This window comes from Nyctibius grandis, chromosome 8, assembly GCF_013368605.1.
Source record: "Nyctibius grandis isolate bNycGra1 chromosome 8, bNycGra1.pri, whole genome shotgun sequence".
NCBI classification, from domain to species: Eukaryota; Metazoa; Chordata; class Aves; order Nyctibiiformes; family Nyctibiidae; genus Nyctibius; species Nyctibius grandis.
The window spans coordinates 22,319,414-22,333,007 of NC_090665.1; the positions used below are offsets into that span (position 1 = coordinate 22,319,414).

Sequence of the window (13,594 nt, forward strand, 5' to 3'; positions counted from 1 at the left end):
GTTTCTATAATTGTTTTCTCTGGAAACTGCCTTACTGTACACAAGGCTTGCTTTTCCCCAGGGAATGCTCCCATTAATTAGATCATGCCCTGTCCAGCAGAGGACATTCTGCTCATTTGGCCAATACACAAGTTTGGGCCTTATGCCCAAATTCCCACACAACTTCCAAGAGGAGCAGAGCACACCACATCAGTGGCATTCTCCATAGCACCAAGTTCCAGTGACAGAACTGGGCCACTGTCTCACAGTGGACAGCAGATTAGGCAGATGAATAGCAGTTTAAGAGGTTCCTCACAGAAAGGACACTTCTGCGTGCTATACTTCCTCTTCACCTCTTTTGCAACCTATTTTAGCAATAAGGATTAAACATTTAGTGTGACCCTCAGCTGCCTTTTTCATGGTATTTGTGATTGTTCACCATCTGATCTACCCATGTCTTTACATAACAAAAACGGGAAAAGGATTAATTCAGGTTGTGTGCTTAGACATGCAATGATTAAGAAATAAGGCTTTCACAGAGCAGAACAGGAAAGAAGTTTCCATAGGATTTGAAAAGCATAAAGTATCTGCAAATGGAAGGGGTCAGGTACAGAACTGAAACCCTTTGTAGTGGCATGATCTGTAAAGAAAACAGGATGATCTTTTAAGAGTAAGAGGAGAGGGAAGGGTGAGAATGAGAGAAGAGAAATTTGCAGCACTGATATTTTTTAACAAGTTGATTACATTTGATCTAATAGCATAATCTGTACAGAGGATATTTTCATTTGGAAAACGATTTATTTTCTGGTTGATATTAATAATTCAAAACATACATATTAATTTTAGTGGGGAAAATAAGGGTATAAAACATTATCTCAGTACTTGAAGAATGGATATTTGATATGAGTGCAAATCTAATCTAATTTATACAAAATACATGTATGTCTAAGGACTGTTGATTTTTTGTTTCTGTATTCTAGAAATCCAGGATTTTTTAATAGATACCAAAATATTTTGCTGGCACAACAGAACACAAATTAAACCAGATTTCATTCCCTAAAGAGGTATTTTAATATTAATTAATATTATTAAATGAATGGTATTAATCTTGTGAAATGCCTTTAATGTTGCTAGAGCATTTCGTCTTCACATATATTCTGTAGTGCCATGTTTGCAGAACACCACCCTTTGTGAGTTCCACATAATATGACTAACATAATACCACAATCTTCTCCCAGCCTTTACTGATCTGCAGCTCAAGCCAGAAGATGTTATCTCTCTATTTAATAGCCTTCACCATATTTTTCTTCCATAAAACTCTCCAGTCACTTTTGGGATCAATGTAAACTTTTAACAAACACAAGAGCCTCTGTCAGTTGCTGAGAAAACACCTCTTTTTGTTTGCTTGAACCTCCTACCTGCTATTATAATGTAATTCTTCCTAATTCTTGTACTGCAAGAGATGCCAAACAGCCATTCCCTATTTATTTTGTCCATGCCACTCATTTTCTTTACCCCTAGTATCTCAGTAAGATAAGTGTTCTAACAGAATCAGAGTCACCAGGCTGATTCCAGTGTATAAACTTTACTGTTTTCTTTCCTAGAGGCTGTTGTTTAAAACACCAGAAGATCAAAGCGTTCCCATTTCAGTCCACACCACTGAAATACTCCATGGAAACACACGGACTAAGAGCATCTCTTACAATCTAATCCATGGAAACCAGAATTGAAACAAGAGTTAGGGTCGCAGTCTACATTTATGCAACAGTCTAACTATGAAAGATGGGAAAGAATTGCTTAGTGTGATCTATGTAACAGTTTTACTGTAAAATAAGCATGAGCGGGCTGAATGGCAAATACCTTGTAACAAGAAGGTGCATTAGATTCCTAAAGAGTCTCTTATGGGACTGAGCAGTACAGGGTAAGGGTCTACTGGCATGGCATGAATGCTTATGCTCCACTAGATACATCCACTTTCATCAATGCCTATCATTTGGTTGACTCTACTATATTAAATTTAAGTGAACACTAAAAAGCAAGAGTTCTCCAGTACAACATTTATAAAACTTCCTGGTCTGTATCATATTGTATTATATTCTTTTTTGGACAGTCTCATCTGTAATCACATAACAGATTCATGGCTATTCATCCTTTCATCCTCTATTAGTAACACATTTGTCTTGGAATACTACCTATGTGATACTGCTATTTCTATTTTAAGGAGTTTTTTTAACCGCAAAGCAAATGTTTATTTAAGTAGTTTACTCCTGTCTAGCAAAAGCGCACACAAAAGTAGAATCCCTTCAGTACCATGTGTTTTATTACCAGGGCAAGCACTTTCTCTATGTTAATAGCTAATAATAAGTATCCACACTGAACACTTAAGCAGAATGGCATTTCAGTTCTTCACCAATCCCTTCAATAGGTCTGCCTGAAGATTAAGTTTCTACACCATAGAGGAGAATAAAATTCCCTCTTTCACTATGGAGGCAGAATAAAATTCCCCCTTTTACCATGGAGGCAGAATAAAATTCCTGCTTTCAAGGGCCACATTCTTATTAAAGGAGGGGAGGAAAAAAGGCTGGGAAATGGTCTATGGTTATTGACTCTACAGTTACTACATAACAAGAGACCATGTGGCTCTTGGTACAACACTATTCTAATGCTGAGTGAATTAAAAGGTCAATATTGTGACAAGAGCATTTCAAATTTAAAATACTTTTTTTAAATGTTCAGCTATTTGACAGTTCAAGATTGGAGCAGAAGCATGAGCAGTTAGTTATGGGTGCGTAAGCATTATAGAGTAGCTAACATTTAGAGCTTGTTTGTGCCTGTGCAGAAATATACAGAGCATAATTATCAGCAATAAAGTGCAAAGATGTGCAGTTCTTAAAAATGCTTTTAGCAACATTGTGGAATCACTTTAAGAGCTTTCCTGTAACTGTTTGGCTGGCCTTTCTTTCCCCTCCCCTTTCAGTCACACAAAGCTACAGTACAGAAGTGCAGAGCTGAAATACAAGAAAAGGTGAAGAAAGAGCTAATGCAAAATTGTACTGGAATTTGAAGTTACACTTAAACTGAAAATTCCTTCTCTGTCCTGATGTTCCCATCGAATTTTTCTCAAGTGCTAGTCAGTGCACTTACTACAAAAAGGAGGCATTTATAATGCAATGCAGTCACCATTATAATTTGTTAGGGTTTAGAACCATAGCATATGGGGCAAGCTCACTGAAATTTAACATTCGATCAAGTGCAACAAGACTCACAGCAGTTCATTGCTCCCCTTCTCTAATTCTAAATCAGCATGATTCAATTTATCTTTTCTTACCAAGACACTGATGCTGATCATCCATAACCATTACAATTTCCAACACTTCTCTCCAGCTGGGCATGTTAAGGGCATGCAGAAGAAGTTAACACATTTCAGAAGTACTTCTGTGAAATGACTGTGTGATCTTTCACTCATCCTGTCAAGAAACATGCTGCCATTCTTGATGCTGACATTTCCAAGTTTATTTTTGGAGAGGAAAAGGGAGAAAAGCACCATTTTATATATGTTACAGTAACACAGAAAAGAACTTACTCAAACACACTACCAAGCGGCTCATCCAAACACTCATTTTTAGATACAACAATGTAGTTCACTGTAATACAGTCAGTCCTCTCCACTGTATCACTGATACCAGTGTTTATCAGAGACACTTAATTACTCAGGACAATCCTTAAGGGCAACATATGGTCTAAAATACTAGCTAAAAAGCTAGTCATCACTACTCCTTTATTCCAACACATATGTTCCATTATTTCAGATATAAACACAGATACTTTCTCAATTCCTAAGAGCTGCTCACAGATTACTCTGAAAGAATTCTGAATTAGTTGTGAGTTTTAGACCTATTATACATAAGAAACAGCAGAAAGCACAGAACAGACTTTCACAACACTTTGCAGCAGTAACACATCATACCAACTTCATCTGAGATTGGCTTCAACCAATCTCAGACACGGGGGCTGATTTAGGAGCTAGACAAACAAGAACTGCAAACTAGATTTCACACTGTCCTAAATGATGCAGAAACAGATGACTCATTCCCTATCAAGCAAAACAGAAAATAAGTAGAACATCGGAGTTCCATAGCAAAATAGTCTCCTAAACAGTCTGGTTCCAGCTCCTTAAGGACCAAAAAACCCCAAATTTCCATTAGAAACTTTCCTTATCATCTTTTGTGTAATGGAACACAAGGCAAATATCTCTGAAAAACATACGCAGGATTATTTCAGAGAATGTTTTTTGCAATATATGTAAATTCCTTTATAATATATTTTTCTCACACAGCAAGTCTGCCTTGTAGACATCTGAAGTATGACATTACACAAAATTCTATTTCTGTTTCCAACTCCCAGCATGATGGCATATATTTTTGACTGTATTTCCAAATGTATTTTGGTGACCAAAGAAACAGGCACTTAAACTGCTGAAGGTCACTCAAAAACCTTACCAAGTACTTAACTATGAGTTAAAATAACAGGTAATAAGTACCTAATTTGCTTGAACATCATGTGGATTTTTTTAGGAGAGCCTTTTTTCCTCTTCAGCCACATGAATGCTTTGAAAATCTGGCCCAGTGTCATGCAGCGCTTCCCACTCCAGCTTGTGTAACTTCAGGAATATCTAGTTGCCTTCTCAGTCACATATGCCCCTGAAGTAAGTGAACGGTTTTCAGTATAAAAAACAGATCAGTTCAGATTACTCAGATTCTCTCATCAAACACTAAAGATTTGAAGCAGAAATGCCTAAATCTTAGTGGAGGCAAATGCAGAGTACATCCCAAGTTAAAACAAATAACATTGATCTTTTTTTAAGTCCCTCCTGCACAATGAAAATAAAAAAAAAAGCCCCACCACAACAAAATCATCAATAGCAAAATAAATACAGCTTTCAGTAACAGAGCTGACCAAAGGTTCACTACAGTTCATCTCTGAAGCATAAAACCGCAAGACACCAGGTCATGTGCCTATATACAGGATGGCAGATTTCTTATCTTGCCTGGTAATTCCTCCTCCTAAAAACGTCTGTATAAGTCGACAAAAAATAAAGGTAATAGGTATCCACAGAAAAGGGCACTTATCATAAGAGCTATTTCTTTGTGAAGTAAAGCTGTTCCTGGACTCACTACAACTTTTTTTGTAGCGCATTATGTGCTGTTGTGCAACATGTGCATTCAACAGGGCAAAAAAAAGTGTTCATGAAACAGCTTGGACAAAGCAAGAAGATTTCCCTTTCTTCATATCCCTTTCCTTTCTGGTGCAAGTGCTCTTTATTTTTAGAAGACTCAGCCTTGTAAAGCTGTACCATGGGTCATTTTAGTGCTTATTTGCTGATAATTTAATATTTTCACAATGAAAGTATTGGCTGAAATAACACTTTTTTCATTCTTTTTTTTTGCCTTGAAAGGATAGCAAAACTACCTGTAATTGCACCAGGGATTTCAAAAGTAGGTATTTCAATGTTTAAGATTAATGCGAATATTTTCACCTGTTGTAATTAGATATCTAAATTCAATCTACTGTCTGCATTGCAAATGTGCTTGAATGGGATTCTGCAAGGTACTGAGATCTCTACCTTGATACGGAAACTATTAAAACACAATGCTATCCACTGACAGAAAGCAAAAAGTTATGTAGATGTGCTGGCTAGATAAAAGGCAGATTACTCAGCAGCCTGGATGGTCGGACACTAATGAAAAATGTATTAATGGGGGGAAGAGGAACAGTTTTGGGCTGCTTTTGATAAATCTGAACTTTCAAAGCATCCCATTAGAGACTCCATCTAATGATTGTTCATTTAATAGACACTATATAAAAGGTTATAATAATGATATGATGTCTTCTTTGAAAGTTCAGATATCTCTGATTGCCACGCAGTAATATAACCTTTACTCACAAGTGAAGGATATGTTGTTGAACAGAGATAGCAAATCAGCCTTCAAAGGCAATGAGCATATTCCAATGAATGGCAGGCACAAAGCAATTTCACATCTGTCCATTAGTAGGGCTCATATACCTTCCAACCATGTTGTACTTTGCCACTGTCACTGTGTCCTGGTTTCATTGGGATTTTGTTTCAGTTTGTGGCCAGCCATGGTGATCAAGGCCCTTAGCAGTTAAACCCAGGGCAGCTGACCCAGGCTGGCCCACAGATGTATTCTATATCATAGACATCAAGTTCACTATAAAAGGGAGGGCTTGCTGGGAAGAGGTGGTGCTTCTCTTGCCTTTTTTTCCTTCTCCCTCTCTTAAATTGATTGTGATTCCTGGAGCAACTTGCCGGTGCTCTGTAGATAAGTATAGTTTTGTATCTTTTGTGTTGTCATTTATATTGATTTCTTTATTTCATTAAATCCATTTAACTTCAACCTACGTGTCTCCTTCCTTTTCCCAATTCCCTTCCTCACTTGGGTAAGGGATATGGGGTGATAGAAAAGTTGTTTATTGTTTGGCCCTGGGTGCAGGCTAAATGAGGACACACTGTTACAACATAGTGCTATTTGAATTCTTAGGATTGCTGGCTGAAGATGTAGCTATGTTAGTCACAAGGGGGAAAAGGGATTATTTTTTCCTCTCTCATGCTGAATATTGTTCTAACAGACTTTATTTTCTACCTTTAAATGCCTGTTAGTTGCAGTATCTTGATAATAGAGCTAATTTAGGCAGGAGTCCTCTCTTCAAAAAGTTCATCTTTCAACTGGGAAGCAAAGGAGCACAATACCTTGATAACCAATAGACTTTCTTTTCACCGACAGGATTGTCTTTTACTAGCAACAAAGGCAATGATAAACATCATTCTAATAGATATATAGCTTACTCCAAAGACTTCATTTATGTTTGGCAAGTTAGAAAAAAAACTACTGAGATACTTATATTTTTACAAGTAACACATTTCATTTCAGCAGAGGACTTTGTTTCCCCACTGTTATGAAGGGAAACTCCTCATAAGGAGTCTAATGGTACTGAAGAAATACTTCCCAGCTCAAGCTCTTTTTTTCATTGTTGCTATCACAGGGGCCAAAGCTGATGCTTTGCTTGCACTGCTTTCACACACCTGACAGTCTGTGTCTATGCCCATAAAAAGGAGATATTTGTTTCCATATTGGTTTTTTCTCTGCTCAAACCTCAGATCATCTGGAAATTCCCATACAATCAAGGTGAAGCCAAACAACTAATAACTATAACTTCAAATACAGTCTGAAGGGGGCAAGCGAGAAAAATCTCTGCAGACCAGAGTGGATATTTTCATTTTGCACTACGTACCAAATAGTTTTAGCAAGACAGAGGTAAACATGGTTGTTCTGCCTTAATCATTCGGCTTCCTTAAATTCTTTTTGGCAACATGCTAGGCAAGCTGTTATACTAATTATATAGTGGATTACAGATAAAAATATACTTTTACATCCATTGATAAGGATTCTTTCTTTCTTTTCCTTCCTGTCTCTTTCTTTCTTTCTTTTCCTTCCTGTCTCTTTCTTTCTTTCTTTCTTTTCCTTCCATTCCTCCCTATATATGAAAAAACTCACTGCTATAGTTCTCACCATTTCTAGGAAGCTTTTAATGGAAATTTGGAAAAGTAACTTTCAAATGCTTTCTTAAAAGTAACTCTCCTAATCAATTGGTTAACTTGCTTTTCACATATAAACTAGAGAAATGTATCATCATGAGCATGACTGAATTTCTGGGGAATATTTAGGCCTCAGTTTTTCAATTTGAAAATCACCTAGTTCAATTCTTTTTCTCTTTTCTTTCACTCGTCTAGTGAAAGACAGTCTGCTATTCTGTTATATATATGTATATATATATCTATATCTACAAGTTTTCTTATAAAATACACATTTTAAGAAACACTATTTTCATTTGTATTTTCTTCTATATTAAATGTACTTGGTACTTTTTATGGAAAACTGAAATTATCATATTTATCAATTCCCTGTTTCAATTCAGACATCCAGTGGCAACATCAATAAATCAGATATAAATATTCCTTCCCCTTGCTTTGCATGCATGTGCATTCAGTTCCTGAAACCATATTGTACCACTGCTGTCAAGAACCTATCCTGTCAGATGTCTGGGAGAAATCTTAACTTCAGCAATGTCTCCTGAGTTGTATTGCTTGGCCCACCAGCAATGATTCTTAAATTGACTGATTACATACATGCTTAAAGAGCCATCTTGCACTGTCAAGTATGCTGCATTTGCATTTTAGTTACACAGAGTATACCAATTCATTTAACTACCTCAGACAATATCTGGATTTTTCAAATTACTTATTTTTAAAGATGACTATAAATTTCCATCTTAAATGCTGTTTCTATCAAATAACTGCCAACTTAAATCCAGAAATGCACTGCAAGGACAGACAGACATCTAAACACCAGTGTTAGTACAACAAATTATTTTCTAATAAGTTCCAAGATGCACTGGAGAACTAGATGCTGTCTTCATTTCTCAAACAGGATGTGGTAGAATGAAGCCAGAGCCTTTCCCACAGCAGGAGTGCTGTTGTGGAGCTGGAGATGCAGGCAGAAGAGAATAACCGTACAGCACTGTGAGAGGAATAAATTTGAGAGATTTACAACACAGAGCATCCATTAATCAACAGGAAATAGAGACTGATGCCTGTGTTCTGAGATGTGCAACCACACAGGGTGATAGCATTCAGTTACCTAGAAGATTTTGCTTCTGGGTTACTGAGCTAGTAATTTTTTTCTAGCTAAAGCAGTAAAACTGATTTCTGGCAAAAAGAAAGCATTCAGGAAATAGATACACTCCCCTATCTAGGAATTCTCCTAGGACTAGGATAACAGTTCTGTAACTACTCTACACTGGTGAAAGAAAACAAACAGGCAGAATATTATTGTGGGTTTTTATCAATATCTCTGAACCTAATTTACAGTCCTTCTGGGACAGTGGCTTTAGGTCCTTAAGGTTGCCACAAGAATGGTTTTAAACTTTTTCTAAATGGCTATAGTGAATTCAAAATTGTCCACTAATTACAACAGATGATATGACTTTTTCTGTTCATCTGGATTCTAGAACTTTAAGCAAAACCATTCCATCATCAAATTACACCATTTATGAGGTATGTGAAAACTTGAGGCCTAAGATATTTGAAAGTATCGCTATAAAGCGTTCTCCAGATGAGGTAAAAGGATTATTTCTGTTTGACAAAATTGATTCTTTAAAATGTTATTCTAATGGATGAGACCCTGCATTAAAATGACATTTCAGCCTTTATGGTCAGGCATGAACAAGCTAAAGGAGATACATGTTTTCTTAGCTAAATTGTGCTTGTCATAGAAGCATCAAAGAAAAAAAACTCACACTGCTTTTTATAGATTCTTTTAATTCAAAAACCATCAATCAGTATTCCAGTTCAATGTCTGAGTAATCCAACCTTTATCTGATGAAGATAAGAAGTGGCAGTTGCAATTACAAAACTTTGCCACAGAATAAATACAATTAAGTTACAGATTACAGTTACAGATATTAATGCGTAGCTCATGCAGGGAATTCAGATCCTGAAAAAATCTTTGAAGGGAAAACTTAGGCAGCCTTAATGGCAATGACAAAGCACTTAAAATAGGTTCAGGTTTTCAGTCTACATTGAAGTTAGCCCAGGAGGAAGCATGCTTTAGTGGATAACATAAAGGGTTATACTCACTAACCTGCTCTGACTAGTGGCTTATTTCATGACCTTGGCCAAACCATGTCGTTCCCTAAGGTTTTCTGATTTTACAAAGGCTAATGATTTTTACGTGCTTCCTTGAAGCCTGTGGATAAAGAGCATTGAATAAGTGTTCAGGAGAATCAATGAATGGATAAATTCAGTATTCCCCATTTATTTTGAAAATCAAGGTCAGCTTTATCCATTGGCTGTTATTTCTCTACAGCATAATTTTTCATAATGCAAACCACTTTAATAAAAGTGAGTTCTCAAGCCAGTAGGATCTGCTGAATGATTTTTTATTATTATCAAACTCAGTAACAGGATCACTAGTGACATCATGAAGTCTCTAAGTGCTAAGCCAAAGTCCTTGGTTAGAGAGGAGGAAGGCTTCTAATTAATAAAGTGTGTATCACCTGTATCCAACTCCAACAGCAAAAGGAGATGGAGTAAGAGACATAAGAATGAATGAAGACAGTCAGTGATCAAAAAAAAAAAAGAAAAAATAACCAATAGCAGAAATCCAATTATTTTATTTCTAAAAGGGTGATTAAAACATATTTTTGTGCATCTTTATTTAAATTGAAGGTAAACATAAAATGTGCCAAACTGGCATAACTGCAAGCTATGTGTACGTCCTCACCCTATCATGGCATTTGCAACCTGTCCCTACTGTTCTGTCAACAAGATGTCAGACATGTTCCTCCACTGAGATGTGAATGAAGGAATTTTCCCTTCTCTAAGGTGTCAACAAAAAGATTGTTCCTGCAGATTTCTGTTTAGGCATGATTAGCTAAGAACTGACATTAAATAATAAGTGTTTAGCCAACAACCGTATGTACAACTGATCAAACTTCCATTCCTTTTCTGCAGGGTTCAGACCTGAACAAGCAAGCAAGCTTAAGAGTCACAAGCCAAAGCTCTAACTCCAAGACACTGGGGTAGGCTTGGTTATACATAGTTGTATCTGACCTGACAAGAAAGCTTCTAAGCTAGGGACATTCAAGGTAGTTTAGTGCCATTTGATATTGAGGGAGGGCAACCATTAACAACTGGGCAACCGAATACTATTTGCTGAGCCCGTTTTGCAAATAACACCTTTTGATTCTGTCCTTTCCCACTGCACATGTATCTCCTAGTGCTCCTGCCGCTTCTTAGTAAATTCTCTGCCCACTAGCTGATGACTGCCTTCACCCAGCTCAATCCCCAAGGCCTGCAAGCCTTCTTACATACCGACAAGAAGCAGATGGCCTCCCTCCAACTTACTTTTAGTTGTCATAGTGTGACTGCTCGTGTTTGTGCTGAACAGAGCCCCGAGCCTGGTGAGATAGCACCTCTGACAGTTTTTGCAGTAGCAGCCATCACTGAATACATTTCAAGTGATTAATTTTCTTAAAAATAAAAATAAACCTAGTGAGTGCACATGTGCTAACAAGTTAAAAATAATAATAAGTGTCTGTGACCATGCTGCTTCTGTCTGAATCCTTCAGGGGAAGTCAGTTGCTAAGAACAACTTACGCAGCTTGCCATATTTCTATGTGTTAAACAACAACCAAATAACTATAGGCAAAAGTCCCAGCTGTCAAGCATGAGAAGTGTAGGGGCTTATCGGGGGAGTACAAGGCATTTTGCTCCTGTGTTATGTACGCATATTAGATAAGTTAAAAGGAAAATGAAATGAGGCAAGAGTGGGAAGCGTGCTACCATCTCTTCAAAATACCATGCCCAAAAGTTTACAGAAAAAATTCTGTTCGACCAGTAGCGCTGTTCTTTATATAGTGCTCCCAACAGTGCTTTACAGCGTAATCTTTCCCAAGGTGAGTGCATTACCAGCTCTTTCAGATAGCAAGAAGGCTGAACTTTGTTCAGCTGCCCATATAGGATTTCTCTTCTGGGTAGGTCTCAGATACCATGAGAGGAACTGGAGGCAAGTGTTAGAAGTAGCATCCGTGACTGCTGACTCATTCCATAGAAAAAACATTTGGGCCTCACTTTTCAATCTGTCAGTCTAGGTCCTTTTTATGAGATGTTTTCTTTCAAACTGCCACAAACCAATATTGATTTGTAGGACAGAGGCAAGAAAAGCCATCTTTGTTCCTTCACGCACAAATAAAGACTGAAAAAGTTACTTAGGCTTTTAACAAAAGTCTTTTGATTTTTCATGACTTCGCTTTATTTCCAGGGTCTTACTGTTCAGCCATAAAACTTAGCCCTGGGTTGAAACCTGACACACAAGCTATGAGCTCAGAATTTTGGTTTTTAACATACATATTGGAAAACCTGAAGAAGACGCCTTCCTCCTCCCATTGCCAGCATTCAACACATGCTATACATGGCATCCCTAGTGATTTTACTGGTGGTCGTACATGGAAAGGATGCTGAGACATGCTAATCATGACAATTAGGAGATGGCACCTTTTCTTCATTTCCCCAAACTTCTACTTGTAACATAGGAAGGAGGTATTGTTTTGCCACTTTGAGAGTTTGGCTCTATGTATGTGGTATTTAAACAATAAACACGGAGCAAATAGAATAATTTCTAAGACTTGAAGTGGATAAGTCAAAATTTTCAAGCTGAAATGTGACGAGAGGCAGGTCAGTATAACTAGCAAGTCACAGATCCAAGAAAATGATGAGAATACAGAGGGTCAGTGATCTGCAGACTTGCAATTATCCACATAGGGCTTTAAAAAAAAATGTGTTAACAGCATCTGTACTGTCTCTTGGCTCCATGTGGTTTAGGCAGGCACTCGAATGTGGTAGAGGTTTTACTGCCTATCAAGATACTGATTCGTAAACTGAAAGTTCTCTTTGTGGACCTTAACACAACGATTTTTAAAAGGTCATGAAGCATCACAGAACTCTGTCAAGTCAATATTTCATGTTCTATTAATTCCCTACTTAGCCATTTTTTTTGATTGGTTAAATTTAGTGTTTGTAAACCTCCTAGCTCCATATTTACCTGAAAAGGCTCAAAAGAGCTATTTCAGGCTGATGGATAAACACATACTTAGAGAATTCCTAATATGGAGTTTACATAATACACACACTGAAAAAAAAATGTTATTTAAACAAGTAATAAGGGATGGGCATAAAAAAAGCATCACTGTGAAAACCTGTACAATTACATGTGTATGCTGTTAATTAATTATGGCCTTATATGTAAAGAATGTTCTCATCTCATAATTTTCTCTGAATATGCCTAGCTCTGCGTATATAGAGCGATAGAACTATTTGTTTATTAGTTCTTAATGAATGTTAGTTGTTGATCATCACATGATACAGTTTCAGTCACTTGCGCATCTTACCCAAATGACTGTTATATAGGAAGAAACTACTGCAGAACTAAAATCAATGAGCATATAAAATCTCTCACCATGAGCTTCTAGCATATGCTCCAATTTTAGAAGGTGATTGTAGACATTCAGTCTGATTCATTCTTCAGAAACCCACCATTAGGTGTTTGGAGATATGAGGTAAAACACTGACTACCTGCTTATAAATGGGACATCATCCCTTCAGTACACTGAAGGAGAGAACAACTTTCACTTGGAAAAACAGTGTGATAATGCACTGTGATAATAAAGATTATTATGCGTGTGCACAAGGGAACTGATATTGCTTACACAGCTGATTTTGAGTGGTTGTGAGTGGTTGACTTGGGAACTATAGCCTTTTCTTTTGCTTGTTTTTATAGAATCTTTTAGTATATACATAAAATGTATAAATAATAATAATGTATTTATTAATGTTGATGCAATGTGAAGGCTAAGAAAGAAAGTACACAAAGATATGTGAAATCAAAACTATTGACTCCTGATCACTCCAATTATTCTATCTGTAGAGCCATCTGTAAGTTATCCTGACTAATTTAAGCCAAAGAATTTAAAACCTTAA

General features: G+C 36.9%; 1 protein-coding gene across 4 annotated transcripts in view; it reads left to right on the forward strand.

Moving 5' to 3' along the window:
* Nucleotides 1-13,594, forward strand: part of RBP1 (retinol binding protein 1) — a 34,842-nt gene that overhangs the window by 20,379 nt on the left and 869 nt on the right. For 3 of the 4 annotated variants that reach the window (XM_068406179.1, XM_068406180.1, XM_068406183.1), the window contains one exon: nt 1,584-1,916. The exons of the other annotated variant lie outside the window; for it this stretch is intronic. In XM_068406179.1, the coding sequence (XP_068262280.1) occupies nt 1,584-1,709 (126 nt within the window). In that variant the 3' untranslated portion in view covers nt 1,710-1,916. Of the gene's footprint in view, nt 1-1,583; nt 1,917-13,594 lie in introns of those variants that run through there. 4 annotated transcript variants of the gene reach the window in all.